The 23,427-nt window shown below is 39.1% G+C and overlaps 1 protein-coding gene across 16 annotated transcripts in view; it reads right to left on the bottom strand.

The window, feature by feature from the left end:
* Positions 1-363: 363 nt before the first annotated feature.
* LOC122570930 (mediator of RNA polymerase II transcription subunit 12-like) overlaps positions 364-23,427 on the bottom strand; it is a 406,261-nt gene continuing 383,197 nt past the window's right edge. For 10 of the 16 annotated variants that reach the window (XM_043733933.1, XM_043733932.1, XM_043733931.1 and 7 more), the window contains 3 exons: positions 15,389-15,550; positions 9,102-9,143; positions 364-8,406 (listed from right to left, as the gene is read on the bottom strand). In XM_043733933.1, the coding sequence (XP_043589868.1) occupies positions 6,910-8,406; positions 9,102-9,143; positions 15,389-15,550 (1,701 nt within the window). In that variant the 3' untranslated portion in view covers positions 364-6,909. The remainder of the gene's footprint in view (positions 8,407-9,101; positions 9,144-15,388; positions 15,551-23,427) is intronic. The other 6 variants (XM_043733937.1, XM_043733944.1, XM_043733940.1 and 3 more) reach the window with 2 other exon arrangements.

The raw sequence follows: 23,427 nt of genomic DNA, 5'->3' as shown, positions 1-23,427 counted from the left end.
TTCCTCGAATGCTAAACAAATTGCGAAAGAATGCTACGTTTGAAAATTGATCGATAAATTTGAAGATAAATACTAGAAAAAAATTTGAAAAAAAGAACGCTGAAAAAGTAAGTAACAATACAAGCACCAAGTCGAACAGATTGTCAAAGGATATTAAAAACAAGGGAAGCAGGAAGCGAGGCTAAGACTGTGAGCTATTAGGGGCGCAATATCGAGTAATACATGAGTATATGTATACATATACATATATAACATATATAACGTATATGTATATATATATATATAGATATAAATATTACAAGGGATTAGCGAGTTCTCGGGAAGTTTCGTTTCGATAGAAAGAGATGAAATAAGAAGCATTAATAAAACAAATATTCATGCATTTCTCAAGCATTATTATTACAAATACTGGCTGACTCCTTGACAAACCCCGTGAGCGTGCACGCGCAAAAACGCATTCGGGACCTCGAAGACTCATTTGCATCATCGTTTCATTTTCATTCGTTCTCTTAAAATTTCGTGTTTTTTTCCTTCTCGTATTAAATTATCTTCTACCTAACACTATCTCTTTCCTTACTATCCCTTATTTTCTCTCGATTCTTAAACGTGTATACTCTTTTTCTGCTGTTTATCTGTGAGTCGACGACGCAGGCTACACGCGGCTATATCATATACTCGTATTATCGTATTCTATGGTATGTACGTGTAACGTAGTTAATCCATCGATAACTGTTAATTCGATTCCTCGACATTGGAAAATGAATGACGTGTCGTTCTTTTTTCTTTTTCTCTCCTCTATTCTCATAGGACGAATTTTCTCGTCTCATCGCGGTTATCATCATCGTTTCGCTTCCATGGACGTGACGATATCGTGCAACGTGAACCTACGTGTCCATGTGTATGTATATGTATATGTATATGTATATGTATATCGTAATCATGTGTGACTTGGTGAACACCAACACGCATACAAATGGTCAAGAAATCTTTCGAATCCGTTTACAATCGTTAAATCGCATCTTTCTCGTTCGTCGACATTCTACGTTCTTTCCTTCTACATTCTTTCTACGTTCCCGAGGTTGTCGCTGGTATAACGTTAATAGCTTCAAAGACTGTAATCCGTTCCTCCGACGTCGTTTCAGACGATTGCATACACGACTATTTCGACATTCGATTTTTCGACGTGGCGTGCATGAGATAACGTACGAGTATAATTGAAAAAATCAGAGACAAAACGGTACATGATAATAAATACTATCTGTATGTAGTACGCCGTGAAACGTGGATTTCCTTCTTATATCGTTTATAATCCTTAATTCACATTTTATATGTATAATATGTATATATGTATAATAGATCGGCATAGTTCGTAATATAATATGATTACCACCTTAGCAACGATGGTCGATTATCTTGCGACATATACCGACCACTTTCTTTCGTTGCACGATATCTATGCGGATGCAACATTAATCAATAGGTATGCTTACGTTCGTATTTAATATAAATATAATTATTATATATATCATGTAAGTATTATATATGTATATTAGACGTTGGATGCTTTTTTAATGTGTTTTTCTCGAGTTTACTCTTGTATACTCTAGTACACGTGTGTCGTTTGTGTGCAACGGTGTACGAGTGCAAGGGGAAGGCACTTGCGCTGTTTTTCGATCGACACCTCGTGGAAAGTTTGGCACTGCGTATTCTTTCGTCGATGATTGTCCGTTAAAAGTTGATTCGTAATCGAACAAGTATCCAAAAAGGCAAGAAAATAAACGAACGGAACGAATGATTTATAAAATTATCATCGAATATTTCAAAAATATTGAAATTTCTACACCGATACCGCACAGGCATACCGATCGTGTTTATATCGGTTTAACAATCGAACTCGCGGAAAGATGCAGTTCCAGAATTTCGCTGAGGATCTAGGAAAAATCCAGCCACCCTCTCGGTAGTGTACGTACAAGTGTGAACAGCGAGTTGAGGAACCCTAGAGTTGTCGGTTCATGTGCGTGACTCGTTAGAAACCGGAAATACGCCTACAATACTTATGCGCATCCTCTGTGCGAGGCATTTTCGAGGCCGTTCGAATTCGTTCACGAACCGTGTATATCGATACGTTATTTGCGTATCTCTGTATACAGGGTGTATCCAACAGTACTAGCACGAAAATATATAAAGAAACATTCGGTTTAGCGTAGCTACAGCAAGATGCAACACGTTGTGTGAAACTCTTTATATTTCAACTATCTATGTTTTAGAATCTTTTAGCAAGAAAATATTCTCTCTCCATAAGACAAATAAGTATTAAAAAAATGAAGTATTACATGACAATTCTTTAGTTTCAAATTTTCCAGTACGGTTTTTCATTTGCTCGCTATAAAGTTTTCTACGTCTACGTACTAATTGGGATATTTACGAGATACACCCTGCATTTGTATCTGTGTGTGTGTATGTGTGTGTATGTGTGTGCGTGCGTGTAAAGATGTAAATGGCAAGGTGTATGCCAGAGTACGTGTATACATGTCGCGTGTCCTCTGCGAATACGTATTTGTCAGCGTTATATGTACATCAAAAAAGTACCATCACAACGAATTGCCATTTTGCTTTCTTCCAGAGTTTCTTCGCTTTTGGCCGCGAAACTAACGACAATCTCTTCCTCTATGCTTCGTCTGTCAATACAAAATAACCGCGTTTACACTCTGTCGCTATGGAAGACCGTGTTTCCTGAACAATGTTGCTCCCGTAATGGGAGGATACCGTAAAAATCGACCACGAATCGTCTCGACGTTTTGTGCGTGTCGTATTTTGCGCGCACATTCTGTGCATATGTTCTGTGTGTACATATGTGTCTATGTAAGTATGTATATAGTATAATCTATTTCAATCGCAGCAGAAAAATTGCCTTCAAATTTCGCGGCCAAAACGAAAGGAACCGGGAGGAAACGAGAACACGCGTTCGCGAACTTCCTCTTTCAGATACTCGACAACTTCCTACTTTCTTTTTAAACTTTTAACAAAATAAGAATAACAAAACTTTTTTTTTTACAATTCACTTGACAATGAATCAATGGTGTACGGATTAAAGGAAACTAATTCCTGCTTACAAAAATACTAATTTCAATTTTGTTTAAATAATCGCCATCACGTAGTACCACGTACTCCACGGCTACTCTCGTCTGATTTCTTTAACCTCTTTCTCCTCTTCACTGTACACGCCAGTGAATATTTTAATATGTATGTACTTATATACAATACATATATGAATATCTATACATACAATATACTCTTGTTTATTCCTTCATACGTAGAGAAAATTATTATTTACACACATATATAGATCTACAATATGTTTAAATATAATATACGTATATTTATATATATTTCTTTTTTCATCGTTAGTTATTATCGTATCATTATCATCATTGTAATCATCGTAATCGCTACTTCGACTAAACGAACTTTCAAATCACTGGTAGACACGAGTACGAATACGCAAGACAGAGAATACCTCCTCTGTCTCCCTTTCTGTTTTACTCATCGGCGAGCGATATTTCCTTTCTTTTTCCCGCAACATGACCGCGTTTTCGGTCATGTTACACTCTCATGTACTCGAATTAATTATTGTTCGATAAGAAGTACGCAAATAAATATCGTATATATATATATGTATGCTAATTATATTTAACGCGTATGCATGTATAGATATATAATGTATATATTTCTTCGTCCTCTTGACGATTATTTCGCGTGTATTTGTTGAACGTTTTTGTGCGGTCGTGTACCATTAATGCGCATGTGAACTCGTTTCATATACGTTTCTCTTTTGTGTAAGTGTTTTCTTTTTGCTTTGTCCTTTTCTCCGTTTACAATAATTATCGAGAGCCTCCTCTCATCTTCCTCTCTGTATCTTCTTTTCTCTCGAATTCAGCCTTTTCCTTAATGCGTGCTTTCGTTTCTGTTTCTTTTTTTTTTTTCTATTCGTATCCGCTAATCGCGTAAATGCATGTCTTTTTCTGTTATTTTTTCCCTTTTTTTTTCTTTTTCGTATTTTAATCGATTTTCTCTTAATCATTCGTTAACTCTATCGTATCACTCCGCCGCGTTACGCCCTTTTTGTGTTTTCCTTACGATCGGTTTATTTTCTCTTCCGTTTTTCGTTTTCCCTCTCGGCTAAATGCATAAGCTCGTGAGTTGCAATTGACGAGGTTCACTGTATGCAAATTATACTCCCCCGAATTGAATACGTAAAAGACAGCAGACTGTCTTCAGGTGTTTCACACGCTATTATATACTAATAGATAAATATATATATATATATGTATATATATGTGTGTGTGTATGTATGTGTGTGTGCGCACGTTTCTCTCTCTGTGTGTGTGTGTGTGTGTGTGTGTGTGTGTATAATCATAGCGCTAGATAAAATGAGACAGGACGAAGTCTGTTTGCTAAAATCTATGCACGTACTTTAATCGTGCGAGTTTAAAAGTATCGCCCGGAACACGACGGCGTTTCTGCTTCGATCTCATCGATGTGCAAGGTGTTTCTAGGAAACATACGTTAGTATAATAGTTGCAATTAATTTCTAAAAGTAAGTGGAAAGGGCGGAGTTCGGATCGGTAGAAATTTCAGTGACAATTCCGATGACACCAGTCTCAAGTATCAATGATCGGAGTTTTTGAAACGTCGCGACGCGCTTAATTATTTGATTCAATTATCAAGGCGAAACGATGCTGAAAAAGTACGATTATCCTTACTGAAGTAAAATGTAAGATTCGTAAAGGATGAAAATTCGTTTCTCTTTGTCTCACTGTTTCCCTTCTTTTCCGCTCCGCCTCTCCGTTTCTTTAAGAGTAACCTATGATAAATAATTAAAAATAATTAAAATCTGAGAAACGATAAACGAACAATATATAGCGAATAAAATTCCACAGACTTCGACTATAAAGGATTGAACGCAGACCGACGCGAAATATTCGTAGTGGCAACCATTTTTGTGACGCCAGGCTAGAATCGTGATAACGAACGTTGCGCGTCATTGTTCAAGGTGAGCGGGAAAAGTTTCCGTTAAATCTGCGAATTTCAAGCGTTTTCTTTTCTTACGTGCTTGATAGATTTACGTATTCAGGCACTATTGCCTCAAAGGTAAAAGCTCTGTCCGTTGCCGTGACAAATATCGAAATAATACGTAGCTGAGATTAGAAATTTATCTTATGAGACTAGAATTAATAACAAGACGCGTTAACACAACAACTTATACATTGTCAAATATTCTGATTTTTAAACATTTTCTTATCAGACTCACAGCTCAGGAATTAAACAATCTGGAAGTAATTTTGAATAACGAAACAATTCTTATTATTGCACGTTAGTTTTAAAAACTCGTATCATTTTTTACCGCGCACTAAGAAAGAACTGGTGTCCGAATAGTTTTGTGCTACAGCGTACGGCGAATTCCGGTGCCTCTGTAAATATTTCACGCAGGACTGCATTACTTTTAATAACACGTAAGCAATTAAGTTAATATTAATCGGTAATCGACTCAGAATGGACTTGAACAGGCCAACTGAAAAGATTACAACGGGATTAACAATATTCTATGACTTAAAAAGGCAAGTTTCGTGTACCCGCGTAACGTGACTTAGGCCGAGCATCGCTTCCGTCCATCTTCACGTAGAAAATAAAAAATATATAGAATATATTATATACGTAATATAGAACAAACACCTATATATATATATATATATAGAATACAATAATCGATCTGATGATCTGACGAAGGAACGATATTCTTTCTTCGATAGGTCACAACAAACGAAACAATATTCTGAACAAAAGAAAACAAACAAATTTTTCGTCTCACTCCTAGTACTTATCGTACAAAATAACAGTACACTGGTACGTTGCAACAGTAAAGTCACTCGCATTTTTCATCCTCTTTAAGCTACAAATAAAGGAAATAAAGAAACGTTATACGTTTGATAGTATACAGCTAGAGCGTGTTTAAAAGAGAAAAAAAAAAAAAAAGAAATAAAAATGAGAAAGAAGAAGCGATAGTCGGGATTAAAAACTTATTCCGATGGCTCGTGCAATTGGCAAGTCTTCGTGTCGAGTCGCTCTATTTAAGACAGAAAATAATAGATAAGAACGGGGGAAAATAAAACGCGAAACGATCAAATCGAACCGCCGTGCGTGGACGTTTCGGCATTGCTACTTTCGCCACAACGAAACGGGTTAGAAATGAAAAAAGGTTGAATCGTATTCGTCAAAAGTTCTCGCGTCGTTATTTTCTATTCGTCGCGTGTAAGCGTTACACACGTCTACGAAACACTCCAAGTGGAATCGAGTCGATAAGGCACTGTTCACCGACAATGTCTGACTAGAAAATGAATCTACGTTTTTCGGAACTCTTGTTTGTTTGTTTATTTCTTTGTTACGCGTTTCTCATCCCTTATTTCGACGTTTCATTTCTCGTTTCGCATCCGCTCGCTGTATATTCTCTCTTTCATCAACAGGAACGGTCGCGTTCACCTTACATATTCAATTCCTTGTACGCTACAACGACACACGTTTATATCTAGCTAAACTCCATATTTATCTTTCGCGCTAAATGAAAAAATAGGTCGGCAACGTTGATCTAATCTTCGATATCCAATTCCATATTCTACGAGTCACTCTACGAAGCTACGTCAAACGAATAAAAATTAACACACACGAAAAAACTCCTTGGCCCTGATATCTCGAAGATCGCCAGACCACGAAGAAGATCCGAAAGAATCGGCGCGCGGCGTTCCCATTCGAAAGAGAGGACGCAGAGGACCCAGAAGAAGGAACCATAACGTTCGCAGACGTGGAAGAGGAGGAAACGTGTTGCCCCCTCTCCGATCGTCCGACGAAATTCATTTACGAGGTCTTCATCTTTTTGTACGGCTGCATGATCACGCCCGAGCTGACTGGAATAGCAACCTGCGGTTGCGCCGCGATCGTCGCCGGATTTGGAATCTGCGGTATCTGTGGGACACCCGGTACACCAGCCGCCGCGACGCCAGCCGCGACTCCAGGCATGCTGGCGACACCCGGTAGAACCGTGTAGGGATTTTGGACGTAAGGATTACCTTGAACCGCGGCCGCAGCGCCAGGAACCCCAGGTATCGAGGCTTGAACGTAAGGATTTGGCAAGATCTGTTGCCTCATCAACGAGTAAGGATTGATAGGAGCGCCGGTGGGTGGTCTAGAGTAGGCCAAGATTCCAGCGGAGAGCGGTGAGGCCAAGGCGCCGGGAATCCCCGCTAGGTTCGGAATCACCGGCCTAGGTGTCGCCGTTGTCGCCGGTAATCCGGCGACCCCTGCACTTCCAGCTGCCGCGGCTGGATTCACCAGAGCTTGTTTGTTCAAAGCTACGCCGGTATAATTCAGGGCGGTAAGCTGATTAATACCGTAAGATTGCGACGCCTGAGACAGCTTAATGGCTTTCGCGTAATTCTTCTGGGCGACCTCTTTCGCGAGAGCGGCAGGATCGAGGTGCGTAGGCAAGCCGGAAGCCATGCCGAGGCTGTTGAGCATGTTCAACCCAGCCACGTTCGAGGCATTGTAGTTTGACATCGATACCATATTCGTGACCGATGGTACGTTCGTCATGGAGGCCATGGAGGCCATGTTAACCACGCCTGGCATCGAGCTCAGACCAGCGACTGAAGTCAATGGACTCATCGCGGGCTGCACGGAAGCAGCCGACAATGCCAATTGATTCTGTATCTGTTGTTGCTGCTGTTGTAATTGATGTTGCTGGTGCTGCTGGTGCTGGTGTTGTTGCTGCTGCTGGTGCTGCTGCTGAGCTTGTTGTTGTTGATGTTGCGCCTGTTGGTGTTGTTGTTGTTGTTGTTGCTGTTGCTGCTGCTGTTGCTGCTGCTGATGTTGTTGTTGTTGTTGTTGCGAAATCGTCGAGGGACTCGCGTGATTCAATTCGGGGGAGTTATGCGCGTTTTCTGACGCGTCGTGATTCTGCGTCGCATTCGGCTGCTTGTTATTGCCGCTACTATTGTTACTGTTATTGTCGGCGGTTGGAGGTGGTGGCGGTGGATTGTTGCAGGGATCCATCAGCACGCCATTGTTGGCGTCGGCGCAGTTATTCACTGTGGCGCCACTGGTTCCCTGAGAGGAGGAGGAGGACTGAACCACCACCGCGTGGTGGTTGCTTTGCACGTTCGGGGGTTGCACGACCGATTGGTTAGAGGTTTGAGTGGGTAGGGGTGGTGTTCCAGTGTACTCACATGACACAGGCACGAACGGCTGCTGCAGCTGCATTAACTGTTGATAGGTCGTCGCGCCGGTTGGCTGATAGACCGGCATGCCGGACTTGTCGCCCGCCGGTCGTTTATACGGAACCATTCCTGGGAAGGCCTGTAAAACAGAATCATGGAAAACGGTTGCGATTAGTAAGGATAACGATTCGTCGTTCGCAGGGGTGGGCCTAGCGAGCGGAGTCTTCCGGATGAACAACGCAACACGCGCCGTCTTTTTCAGGTCTTTTCGCTTCCCGTTGCTCTTTTTTTTCTCTTTTTTTTTCTTTATCTTTTCACGTTTAAGGAACGGTCATCGGTGCCGCGAGATTCGTTTCGCGTACGAAACTGCTTTTCCAAGTACAAACGTGGCTTGAGTTGGATAAATTTGTTTCTTTCGTACGTCGTCGCAGCAAGAAACACTTGGACGTTCACTCGCGTTAAAAAATAAATATACGTGTATTTTTATTACTCACGAAAAAATATTATCGGAAATCTTACAAGAGACGATGATATTTATCGTTAATACGGTTAAGAGTTTCGACAAAATTTTGACGGGATGCAAGAATATACGGCACAACGCGGCAAGAGTACTATAAAATCGTTTCCTCTCGTTGTTTTTCGTTTAACTCGATTCATTAGATGCGCGGAAATAATCTACGGTGTGCACGCGTACAAAAAGCGCGAGGTCGGAACAAAGAAAAGTACTGCGTGAATTACACATAATATATAATATACAGTTATCGTTAATCTTATATTATTATTATTTCTTTTTTTTTTTTTTTGTATGATTCAGTGGTTAGATTCTGCACTTACAAAGTTCTCGTAGTAGAACGATCCGACAGACTTCATGTCCATCTGCAACAAAGACAGGATCGGTTTCAACTAATTTCGAGGAAGAGGTTGTACGAGTTGCGTCTGTATAATTGGATTTTTGTAGGAAGATGAGACATAAAAAGAGGGGTATCGGTTCTCAGAGAAATAGAATTAGGTATGTATATTCAATCGTTGGGTAAACACATCACGACAAAAATAGGTAGTAATAGTGGTAGTAACGGTACCAATGATATCAGTTAGTTAGTAGTTAGTAGTAAATAGTAGTGATAGTAGTGTGTAAAAGTTGTGCCGATGACGCAGCTTGCGGCGACGTTCCTAAATGACGACGATCGTTGTTGTATAACTGCAAGATTCTCATTTCTGTTCTGCTCTTTTTTTCTTTCGTTTTTGCTCATTCTTTCGTTTCGGCTGTTTCGCTCTATCTTTTTTGGTTATCATTTCGTAACGACATTCGTTTCTTTTCGTTTTCGACGATCCCTGCCTCTACGATATCGAAGAAACGTGTCAGAAAGACCAGCCAGTTAGTTATTATTACATGGAACACACCGTGTCACGGGGCCAATTAAAGAGAGAATCGTTGATCCTGCTTGAATTCAAAGTCAAGTTGATCCATTACAAAAACGTATAACGCCGAACGCAAACACGGACGATACTGTTCGCATTTTTTTTTTTCCTATTTAAGGTAGCCTAGGAGCAACAGAGATAAATAGACAGACAGAGATAGAGAAACAGAGAGAAATAGAGAAAAGATAACAGAGAATAGAGAAATTTGACTTTTCCTCGATCTCTTGATCGAAATCGAATCCTGCTTCGATCTCGTGAAGTTCCCTTGGATAATCTGCCGTGTATCTGTATATAGTAATCGTAGACGAAAAATCTTTAAACGAAGAAGGATCGGACGAAAAATCGGGGATCGTTTGATCGAAAGCTTCCTGGCTGAAAAAAAAAAAGAAAAAGAAAAGATTGCCCAACGTTATAACGAGAAAAAGATAAACAGAAACGGACTCGCGAAGAAAAAGCTCTGAGCAGATACAAACACGATGATACGATGGATCATCGATCAATTGGCGGACAGAAGAAGCGGAACGAAAGGAAAAAATGTGTTTTTTCTTTCATTTTTATTGTTTTCTAGAAAAAGTGTCGAAAGGTTAAGTTAGAGAAGAAGAAAGATATAGAGGAAGCTGCACAGAGTTTCAGATGCAAAAGCTGAGAAGCTGGTAAGAAGGTTTGTTGTCGAGATAGAGGCGGGAACAAGTGTGAGTAGAATTGTCACACGTGTACAAATATTGCGTGTATATATCGATGCGACAGGATTAAAAAAGAAAAAAAGGTGCTCGCGAAACAGCGGATCAACCAGATACAAGTTCAAATTTCGGTGTGTAAAATGTAAATAGTGGCGCAAAGAATTCTTTTGCTAGTTACAGAGAGGAGTTGGAAAACATGTCGCAAGCTCAGGTGCAAGATACAAGTGAAACAACATCTGTCCATCCTTTTTGGTTATTACAATTTAGCTTCTTTGCAAAGAAAAGACGGAAACATGGGAATAGAAAAATAAACGAATATCGTAAAGAGAAACGCGACAAAAATTTGATACGGTTTGAAACTAGAGATAGAGGAGAAGCTTAAGGTTTCGATGGAAAACCGATGAAAAAAATAAAAAGAAGTCGAATAACGCGACGAAACCGAGAAACGTCGAAGGAGACGGACTAAAAAGTGGAGAAAGAAAATTCCGAAAGAAAGATAACACACAGATAGATTAAACGAGAGAAAAAAAAAGAAAAAGAAAGTAGTAGCGTAGAAAATTAGCCTGTGTATGTCAAGCATCTACTGTGCTCTTAGCAATTTCGACGTGATCCTGAAAATGCTAGGCGACCGGTAAAGAAATCGATATATACATGGTGTCTTATAACGCGTGAGCAATATTTCAAGATTCGATGAAAAATCCAAAAAGAAGGAAAAAAATGTTCGTAAGAACGGTGAAATAGAACATGTAATACGAGCTTCTTTCGTTAGATACTTTTAGATGTGGAGTCAATTTGTAAAATATTGTACACGTGTTACGGGACATTCTGTGTGAAATCAAGTAAAAAAAAAGAAGAGAAGAAAGTAACGAGGAAGAAAAAGGGAAAGGATATTCTGACAAAAAGTGAGTGAGAAAATTTCGCGTGATCGCGCGATCGCGCGATCCTTGGTTCTCTATAGAAAAAAGATAAAAATTTCGGGTCATCGTCCAGAGCGTCGAGGGAGTGACGCTTGACACCATCACCTCGGTAGTCGCTTAAGCACAACATGCATCATCGGCGCAAGCTCAGAATTTACACAGATCTAACGCTCCGTAAACGCAGTACCAATCGTGTTTCACCACAGTTCATCCATATTCCAAGAACCATCTCTCGTTTCTCAAAGTATCGTGTAAGAAGCCCAGTGAGAACATGATACAAGTACATCTTCTTCGCAAAGGAAACGATACGTATTATTTGACACTATCATACATACGGCGGAGAGTTTGTGATAAATCTCCAACCCTTTGTGACTATATCTGAACGATACAAATTTTTCTATCGTAGTTCTCTCGAATTAAAGATCTTGTCACTTGTACCACCTTTTCCCAGAAATCCTCATACACTCGTATTCTTTCTTACTAAAATACTATGACGATCGGCGATATACAGCAACGTTATGTGAATGTTAACTTCTAGTCCGCAATATACATATGCATGTAAATTATATAGGTATACATATGTACATATTTATTTATCTGCCCAAGTTTTTCTTTACTCTATATTATAAAAATTTTTAATAATTATTTGTTAAATGTTACGCTGGAAACTAGCCGGTTGTCATAGTATCGTATTAAACCGTGTATGAGTGAAGATCAATCTGATCCGTAACGTTTCTCTATTTTACACGCTTTCGTATTTTCTATTCACAATGAAGGTCCTGACGATACGGAGATTAGAGTTTCAAGGATTTCGTCACGATGTTTCGCTGCGAAACACGCGCGCACGTTATCAATATATCCTATGAATTCTCAAAATCACTCGAATTGCCTTGGATAATGGTGGTCGACCCGTTTCTTTTAACGAGGCACGATTCTATCGTCCAACGACATTGACGCGAACGCGAAATGGAAAATAGATCGACGGTGTTTCGTCGAAGCGAACTCGTTAAATTTGAATTTCGAATGGATGAAAGGGAAATGCGCGCGTGACTCGAGACTGTGAAGCAATAGCCATCGATCAGATCGCGATCACGGACGAACGATCGTTCGTCGATCGCGGATCCTCTCTCGTTTCGTGGAGGTTTCGCTAGAGGGAGTGAGTTTACATGAAAATCGATCGTGTACGTTATCAACAACCACGAACCTCCTCCATTTCTAAAACTTTGAACGTTTCTTAAATTTGGCTAATGAAGAAAATTCATTGATAAAGCGAACAGATAACTTTTCTTCTTCTTCTTCTTCTTCTCTATCGTTTCGTTTATTGCTCGTACCCGATTCGTGGTTGATGATCGAGAAACAAACAACCAAGCGATCTATAAATACATTACGAGGCGTAAGCTCTGATACGGACAACACTGCAACGAACGACAGAATACGAAGCGAAATTAAACGTAGAAAGTAAGTATGTAAACGGTCTGAAGAAACCAACGAAGAGAATGAAAAAGAAGAGACAGAAAGGTAGAAATGATGGGACAGAGAGAGATAGAGAGAGATAGAGAGAGAGATAGAGAGACAGAGAGAGAGAGATTGTCTGAAAATTTCAATTCACGAGTGAGTTTTGAGAACAAAGAAAACCAATAAATCATACGGTACCGTGTGTGATAAGCAATTAACGCGAATAATGGGTGTAAAGAAGCTCGAATTGAATGAAACGAAGGAACTGAAAGTATAAGAAAAAAAAGAAGAATATTTGATACAATTAACGAATAACGATTATAATAAAGCTGATATATTTATCCATCGAACGTGATTAACAATTAAATTTGTATATTTATTATGAAAAGAGTTGAAGATACGGGGAAATTAAAAAGTATCAAGTAGAATATCGCGGATTTCTAACCCTGCGAAGAGTACATCCGAAACAGGCACAAATATTCCTCTTGTTGGAAGATAAAAGCAAAATGTAGAGAAAGAAAGAAGAAAAAAGATATACATGATATGTATACGAGAAGAAAGGAGCTAGAGCTCTAAGCGCGCTCGGCAGTGTATTCACAATCGCAATGAATTATATGTTCGTAACTTAAACATATGACATTCTACGAGGAACTTCCGGAAAATAGCCCGAACTTCTTCATTTTATCCTCTCCGTTTCCGGAATACGCTGTGCAAGTGTCGCTCAGCGGACTGCGGATGTCTGGAATCTCTATCGAAGCAGAAACGATGATCTACACTACCGTTCATAAATCTCTCAGACACTTACAACTGGCACGTTTACAAAAGGTAGAAATCAATTTTTATAATTAAAAAATGAAATTGCGACACCTAATAACGAATCATATGTATTATAAGACTTAAATTTTCAACATCTTACTGTAACGTATTGTTGAACAGTTATCTTATAGCGTGCCATTCCTATAATTTGGAACTTTGATCTACATTATACTACGGTATAAGATATATATATATAATATAACGCGTATAATTTTCTTGCTATAATTTTTATAATTTTCAACATAATCGAATAAAAAGTTTTAATGTCAAAACATAACATTACGTTATATAGTGTCTAGCGATATATGAGTAGGACTGTGACTACATATGTTTCATGATCGACTATCGGATCACAAAAAATGATGTTTGCGATAGATTCTCTTTCTTTTTCATTCCTTGTGTATGATCATTCTTTTTATCAATTAAAAATATTTAATTTTCCTAGTGCTATTAAGAAGATATACTACTCAAAACAATTCTCTTAATGTATGAATTAAAAATTATTTGGGTTACTTTAAAGTAAAAAATAGAAGAAATTATTAAATGCTTGTAGCAGGAAGCTGGTTAAGTATATAGACATGTGGAAATAACAAAAATTTAATCGATTTAAAACGCTATCTACCTATTTATATTTGTACCTATCTATAGTGCAATAATTTGCCAGATATAATATCGGAAAAATTGCTATTGTTTATGTGTATCATTCGTTTAAACTCCTCCTTTTACTCAATTTTACGTTTTGAGTAGCATAAGGGTGAATTACTATAAATTAGCACCATTAGTAACTAAGGATTAATTATTTTTAACTCTATATACATATATATAATTACTAATATATATATGTATATATCTAAACTACTATAGTTTATAAATATTTGATATTATCTACAATAATAAGTTTTCCACGAAAACTGTTAATTTCATCTTTCAATTATTAATGGAATTTTTAGTTGGATTATTACCAAAAGTTCATCTATTAATTACAAAAATATTACACGATAATTTTGTTTCTCGTTGTTCTGTATTATTGTTACTATGTTTTTTATAGAATCTTTTGCAAATCTCGATTTATTTTCTGTTAAGATTACGCGAAGAAAAAATATGCCTTTTCTTTGAAGACATCGAGAAATAACATTGAGAATTTCAATACGTGTTTCAGAAATCCAAGAAAAAAAGAATTTCATTTTGATTAATAAAATATTTATATTACAAAGCTTCCAAAATATTCGTACCGAAGAAGTAACATTCAAGCAATGGTAGAGCCTCTAACGTAAAAAAATATTTAAAAGAATCAAATACAAAAGCATAAAACGTTTCAACAACAGCTAACATTTATTATTTATTACGATCACCGCGGTCTGAAAACAAACAGTTTGTCCTAGAAAGTATATAAAACAGCAGAAAACTTAATCCTTTGAGGGATAATAATATATACATATATACGTATGTATGTGATTTTTTGTTTAAATTTATGTCGTTTGATACGCTCTCTTTTTAATCTGAAGAGATGCATCCCCAAAAAGGTTAAGCCGCTATTCTGTTCAAACCAAAGGAACTATCTTCAGATCTATATATCGATCTATATCTGTTACGAATGTCTCGTGAAACCAAAAATAAAGCTACGTAAGGTGCTAATTCATAGTTACTCACCTCGCTTCAATGTCGGCAGGTAGCCTAGCAAACATCCATTGAAGAACACAAAGGAACATCACGGACAAAATGATAAAGTTACGATCGAAAGTAAAGAAGAAGCAAAGTAAAAATGTTCGGGCCAATTTCGCGGAATTTAGCTACAAAAAAAAGGAGAGTGTATTCCATGCATAAGCCGTGGTACCATTAGCAGATCATCATTGGAGTCGCGCATCCGCTTCTTGCCGAGTTCGATGCTTGCTATACTGGCGCTCTGAAGTCCTCCGGGAACCGCAGTTGCCGGCACTCCTGACACTCCGCCAGCCAACGCGCCCATTCCCGCTACGTTCGTCGGCATAGTCGCCGTCTGCGTTTTCATTTTCAATTTTTTTTTTTTTTTTTTTCATGTTTCATTCAATTTTATTTCGTATCCGTGTTTTGCGTGTATTTTCGTTCGTACGTGCGTGCGATTGACCGTTCAAATTTCCCCGTCAATCCATCATTTTTTCCCATTAAATGTATACGAATACATATATTTTTTTTATTTCATTTGATATGTATACACATTTTTTTGCCCCATAGACAGGTTGCCATAGGTACGCCGAGCAGATTATTCGTCAGGGATGTTTCCACGTTCCGTATCGATCACGAACATCGTGCGGTTTCGATAATCATTCGGTATTATTTTCCGTTATTTTGGCGATAATCATCGTTATTGGTATTATCGTCATGTTCGTTGTACACGCAGTTCGTTTTGCCATCCGTTTCATCGTTGCATTCGGCGTTATATATACGTGTGTACATGATTTGAGATTTGTTTTTTTTTTTCCCCCAGTTCGATTTCCAATTTTTGTTCGTGTCCCCGTGTTCGAGATTCCGGGCGCAGAGGGTTTTTGGTCGGCATAATTTCGCAGGCGTTAATTGGCAGGTAGCGAAGCGTACGAAGGTTTTTGTCAGCAAGCATGAAGAAGCATCGTCAGGCGGAAGAGGGCAAGATAAAAATCAAAAAAAGAAAAACAGACCAGTTGAGGCTAAAGGCAAGAAACGACAGAATCGCGTATATAATATACATATATATAAAAAATCCAAGTAGTTCAAGTTAAGACAGATCCCATATAACGTATAAATTCTCGTCGTATTATTTATGTGCATATATCTATATACAAATTACAATAAACTATATCGACCAAAAACTAAATATATATGTTACGGATAAGACGCGAAATCAGATACGTACGAGTATAAGTCGGATTTTCACTAGGCAGGATGCGAAATGTCTAACGAAGAGTTCGCGTTTTGTCCACTCAGTTGAAGAAATGTAAATGCAAACAAGTCAAATCCTTTGGATTGTAGGTATAGGGTTATCGTTATCAATAGGAACAAATTCAAGGTGAATGCCAACAATATCTTCAACAGTTCTTTTTTGTCACAAAAATATCTAAAACGGCCTGTTTTGTTTCTAATCGTTAAAGATATAGAATGTAAATAGTTTTACTAATTATTATCAAGCTGAATATTAACCACTGTATACCTGCTGTATTTCAAGACACGTTTTTTTATCTACTGCGATACTACGCGTCTTGTTCCGCTGTGAATCTACAAATTAGCAAGGATTAATTAGACAGCTCGAATTTCGTCTGGTTAAAACTTGATTTGTTTAAATTTCGCGTCTTGTCCGTAACATACACGATACATGTAGACGGTAAAGGGTAACCAAAGTTTCCTTTACACGTGCGTGTACTATGTGTTGTGCACATACAGCCGCAGCCACGTGTGTTTTGTGGCGCGACACACGTAAAACGACACGTAAATTAATGTGCCACGCATGCAGACGCGACACGCTTCTCGGGTTGCTCTCACGAGGTACGCGGTGTCGAGGCTGATGTAATTGCCTCGCATCCGTCTTTCCGCGATTCGATCGGCCATTCTTTCCCGTGATATCGTTTTTCACGGTGGAAACACCGGCAGAGAAACCCGCGGAGAAACAGTGTCGGGTCGCGTTTGTGCGCGAGCAACCACGTTTTTGATCCAATAAACGCAGTTAAAAAGAAAATAACATTGCGAATATACAAACTCGTCGGAGAAAATAAGCTTCCATGTGAAACTGCGTTTACACGGACCGAAACGCGGTCGAATCCTGCTGAAACACATTGAAAAAAGAAACAACGAGAAGATGAAGGAAAAACATACGGCAAAAGGACGTGATCCTAAAAGAAAGACAATCAACATTTTCAAAATGGACAATGTGCGATAATCGTTATTAACAGTAATAACAAATAGTAATAGAGATTCGTCGGATCGATAATAGAGCCGACAGGCGTGCGTCGGCTGCTCGTCGGCAAAGATCTGCGAAATAATGGCAATGAACGTCCGTGTGTACCCCGATCAGACGTCTAAAATGGAAGAAATTGGCGTGTTCTGATAATTGAAAATAAAGTATCCAGAGAATAGAAGACGGACGAGGAGTCGGGTAAGGTAAAAATGAAATATATAGAGCAACGGTGTGAAATACGGGGAGCAAAAGACGAAAGAATATAACCGGAGAATTCCATTTGATCGTCCATCGGGATATCGACTGGCGTTTCTGACTCCGGCAACACCTGCAATAATCGGCCAGCTATCTGTCGAAATTTATTAGTTTCGCCGTGATATCCTCTCGTTTCATCCTCCGTTGTGTCCAGTTCTTTTTCTTTCTTTGCCCATCGAAAGACAAAGAATTTCGATGGGGGAAATAAGAAAAATACGAATTGGATACATGTTCCACGCACGAGGCAAACTGATCAAGTTCACCGAGGTTATCGCTCGATTTTTCAAACATTTGCAAGATAAATTGATCTTCCTCGAGTCAATCAGTTTGCCTTTTATACGTATATAGAATATATCGATACTTGTGACAGAAGATAGATAAAAGAAGAGAAAATGAACAAACTGAAAAGAAAGAGGCGTCTCCTTGGAAACGTTTTGTTAATCCCTGAAAAATTCATTAAAAGACATATAGCGTTTAATTAATTATATCACGCTGCACAGGCTTCCGGTTGGCATTGTTTCGACGTCCGCTGGTTTCGTCGCTGGCATCCCTTCTTCGTAGATGGCGTCGTTTTAGCGATATGTATCAAAATGTGTAGGCGAATGTAAGTACGTGTAGGTGCGTGTCACATGTGCGTGCATGTCGTGTGTAACATATTGTATGTACGAATCGAAATTGCTGGGTAAAAATTCTTACTATCGGCTGGACCACCGTATTCCTACATACATACATCGTAGCCTCGCGACCGATCCGTACTCTCTTTTCTGTAGGTGGTATCAGATATCAAGAGGACATGTTTCGTGTCGTATAATGTGACAAACATTCAGAGATCATGGCATAGCAATTCCGAAGAGTGCATTTCGAACAGATGCATTAGATTTGATTAGACGATGTTTGGCGGTTGTCGATCGTGTGGATGATGATACGCCTGTGAGAACTCCAGATTAATCGATCTAATGGAATATCGGCGCAGAGCGAGAGAATGAATACTCCAAACAAATTGACGAATCGGAGGAGCGCGCGATTAAATCGGTTTATTTGACAAATTTGCCTCGCTGACCGAACGCCATTGGCTTTTTCAGTCGTAATTCTAATTGGAACAGTCAAGCGTTTGCAATTAATTTTTACTCCATTTCATATTTTGCTATTTCAGGGGAAATCTATGCAATGTCGCACACCAGTCGTAAAGATTTCAAATTGTTATAAAGTCGAACGATAATTCCGCGTTACGTCAAATTACCAACGTCATTTTTCTTGTTAAATTGTAACTCTACAAATGTACACATATCGCTTTCTGAACATTATCGAAATTATTCCGTTTTCGAGCATTTTGATTCTATTCTATGAACCTTCGAACCTTAACGCTCTATAAATCTTGAAAGCTTGATCGTACGATGTTGCACGTATTTCCCCTATCACGAAAAAAGAAGACCAGATTAACGGAAGAGAGATTCAGAGATGCAGAGGTATTAATACGAAATTTCGTCATCTTGGTGAAATTCCAAATTTCAAATTGCTGGTCAAAATGGCGTGCATACATCGGTGTACAAGCTCGAGGCAAATTTTCGAACAAAATTTTCCTTACTCCGTAGGTACGCGGTATGCACCCTTGGGAAATTGAAAACCACTTTTAGAGAATGAGACTTCCCTGCCAACAAGCTGGTCTGCCGCAATCATCCACGTGAGACTTTTCTTCCATTGTGTTCCGGGTGTGGCTGCAGGTCTTCCGCGCGACGTTGCTGAAAATGTCTTTCTCGCATTCTCTCGTTTCTCTTTTTATCGTTCTTTTTTCTTTCATCTTTTTCCTTTTTCACGTTCTTTCTTCTCTTTTGTCTTTGCCAGTTTTTCTGACTTTTCCCTCACTACTTCTTTTTTATCTGCGTTCATTCTCTGTCTTTCGGCCCATGGACAATTTTAGTCCCCCGAAAACAAATTCGCGAACGATCCGACAGCAAAATATCTCTTCTTCGACCGTCGTTCGAGACACGTATGCGCTTTCCCATTTGCTATCTCCAGCTTACTCGTTTTCTCTTAAACGAACTTACTATATTTATCCCTCTCCCCCTCCTCCGTCTCTCGAATCAACCGACGCACCCAGGCGAATTTTTGCGAATTCGAGATCAAAGATTTCTCTAACAGCGATATTGCTTTCGATCGCGTTGGTACGTATCTTTCATTCTGTAAAAGTATTTTTATCGAAACATCGTAATTTTCGTTGAGAAGCTTTTAACTTGGACCTTTCCGCGAATTACGCCTTACTTAGTATCTTTAGTCGTAATTGATCGTAGATTTACGATTTGATGTACTATCCGGTTAAAAACAAAGGCGAATTTGACCACGATTTCGTGATTTTTCGCCAGTGTACGTCGTGGATATTATCTTTTCGTTGACCGTCCCTCGACTTATACGATATTATCGATAAAACTGTTCGAAAATTGTTCGATTTGTCGGGAAATTCGCGCCCGTAGACGAGCACGAACGTCAGAAATATTTGTTTTTAATCGTGAAATTACATCGAGGTAATCGTAGAATTTTCAATTTTCACAAATAGTCGAGGGAAGATCCTGAGTTTCGACGAGTCGGCCGAGCAACGTTCTCCACTAACGATCTTGTTTGTTTCGTTTGTAATTACACGAACGCGAAGGTAATCTACGAAGTCGGTCGAGTGCAAACGTGAACGAAGACAGAAGATCCGAGAAACACACTCCCTTTCGCCTTGGCCCACACACACCTCCCAACAAACCCAGATGATCGAGTTTGAGACTTTCAGACCTATTGCAAATTCGTATATTCTATATTTTTGCTTTTACGTACGTGCCTATATCTTTATCTTTTACTTTTATACAATTACTGTACATTTTGTAAAAAATTTTTATTTTTTTTTTGTTTTGTTTTTTTTTTTATTTTTAGGCTCGACGACTCTCAGTGTAGCGTTTTTGTGTGGGGCAGCAAAACAGCAGCGAGGGTTGATAGCCGGGGTTCGTGCAGCACAGCTTGTCAGCAGAGTGGTGTACGTGTCATTCATGAAAGACATGTCACTTTAACTACTACTTCTTATTTACAAGATCGTGATCACGCTCCATTTCGACGTTTGCTGGTTGAAATTTTGGTCGAGCGTAATCACACGTCAGGGAGCTATCGTAATAATTATAGTGCTTATTAGTATGACATTCTGAGCTAATATATCTACTGTGGATGGAAATAATCGATCAAAAGAAGAATCGTATTACGTAATAATCGTAAAAGATCGTAAAAGGTAAAATGCATTATGTTAGAATAGATAGAAATGGAGCGGTCACGTGTGGCTGCGGAAACATCTTGTACTTATTGCGACCTAGGCACCGAAACAGGTGATTGGTGTATTGCAACTAGTTCTTTGCACCTGGATAGCTGCGATAGGCTGCTAGAAAGAGAGAAATAGAACAGTGGTGTTTTTGGTGATGTTAAACAAGAATTCTGCCTCGTGTACTACTCACTACACGCTACGAGAACGGCTTGAACATCATACAAGGAATAACGTATAGAAAATTGGACGAACACAAAAGCGACAAACAATGAGGTGGAAAGAACGTAGGACCGGTGTATGATCGATAGGACAGCGTGAATCGGAGTGAGAAAACGCGAGAGAACAAAAAAGAAAAGAACGAAGGGAAAAGAGAATAATCGGAGGTAGAAAGAAGATGGAAAGAAAAGTGGAGAAGAGATGATATATATATATATATATATATATATATATATATATATAGACCGTGAACGAGTGAATTGGAGAACGGAAGAAATAGAAAATAAAGACATCGAGGAGGAGTAACGGGTGTACAATATGAGAGAAACTAATATAATATACATTTCCACGATAACCGTATCGAGCTTGACGTTTCGTTTCTGCTTTCTTGCTCTTTTACATTCGTAATTGCTCGATCGAGGAATAGTATTATCGATCGATGTAAGTTGTAGTTTTTGAGAACGACAATGCGAATTGGTTGCCACCGATAAACCTGCATAATTCGTGCTCGACGACACACTGCTCGATACGGTTATCGCGTTAATTCGAGCACTGCGCAACTATTGGCCAATTTTACTTGTGGTTCGGTAATCTGTCTCGCGTGCGACAGTGCTATACACAAAGGAATATATGTATATATATACGTATCGTTGTAATAATATGTATATATATAGATATAGATAGATGGATAGGTAGATAGAGAGTTCGATACGTGTGTAGTGGCGTATATATAAGAGTACGTAAGAGGGACTACTGCGTTCAAGGGGGAAGCCCGATGTATATACTCGACGTAGATTGGCGAAAAGCAGCGCAGCAACGAAAGCTCCTTTTGACGCAAACCCAGGAAACTGAAAGAGGATGACAGTACACGTGAAAGATCGAAAACAGAGAATAGATAGAGATAAAGAAGAGAGATAAAGAGAGAAGTGTGGTGGAAAGAGATAGAAGAGGGAAGAAGGGTTCGATGTTCGGACAAGTAGGATATGCGTGCACTTCGAGTCTTTTGTTCTTTGACAACGACGTAACTTCCGTTTTTACCGCCCTCCAGGGCTCCGTTCGAAACACCTCTGTACAGTTGCCTTTCGATCGTTAGACGAACGGTACGTGGTATAACAAATCCAAGGAATATTTCCTTCCGTCTTTCCGTTTTCGTTTCGTTTCATCACCGGTCAACGTTAACCTTTACGTTCGATTACAGCCGAACACTGCTGTATAGGAGATTCGTTACGGGACTCTACTACTTTAGCTTACGCGCGATAAAAATTTATTTTCCTTCGCCGAGTAGAATCGACAACGAAGCAACGATACACAATATAAGAAAGATAAAGAGAAAAAGATGACTGAGACGGGTTTAAATCGTATCGAGAATAAGTTGACTCGTTCGACTCGAACGAGACGCCATGTATTTAGGTTGAGAATCAAACAACGTTCTTTTTCTTCAAACATCGACGTTCCTTTGACAACGAATTACGCAACGAAAAGGTTAAGTCGCCTGGAGATTGAAAATTTCGAAACAATATCTTTCGTTCGACACGATCGGAAATTTCGATTGTCCGCATGCAAAACGGTTCTCCCCGTCGGTAGGCGTGCCAATTAAAGCCACGTATATACACACGTAACGGCCAGACTTTCACCACCACCGCATCTTTTTCGCGAAGCTCAGCCCAGATTCAAACAGACAACAGCAGACCGGCTGATAACCAGTTTCCAGCGAGGACGAAGAGAGACAAAAATAATAAAAAAAAAGACACGTGTACAAGACATCCGCACATGAAGCACACGCCACATGGAACTGAAAGAAAGAGAAACAGAGAGGCGAGAAGAGAGTTAGAGTAAAGAAAGAGTGTGAATCATGGAAGAGAGAATCGATCGGATCCGTTAACACTCGCACGATCTTCGATCCATCCATTCGGATCATTTTGATTTTCCAACAAGATATTTTCTGTAACTTTTTATTAGGACCATCAAATCCATCGAAACCGCGAGTTTCCTGACTTTTCTTCGAGTCCTTTTGCCAAAATCAATCGCATCAAAGTACGATTGCGCGTCTCGAAAATATAACTTAGAAGGAAAGTGACTTTTTACGTAATTCTCTTAGCAATTGTCGCGCGAGCGTTAACTCGAATAGGTCGCCTGACAGAGGGATTCGTTAAAAAAATTCACTTTAGGAACGATTCGTTAATAGGAGGGGCAAAAATGGAGACAAGATGGCGAT

Source organism: Bombus pyrosoma, linkage group LG9 (genome assembly GCF_014825855.1).
Source record: "Bombus pyrosoma isolate SC7728 linkage group LG9, ASM1482585v1, whole genome shotgun sequence".
Taxonomy (NCBI): domain Eukaryota; kingdom Metazoa; phylum Arthropoda; class Insecta; order Hymenoptera; family Apidae; genus Bombus; species Bombus pyrosoma.
This window is presented reverse-complemented; position numbering and strand designations above follow the sequence as displayed.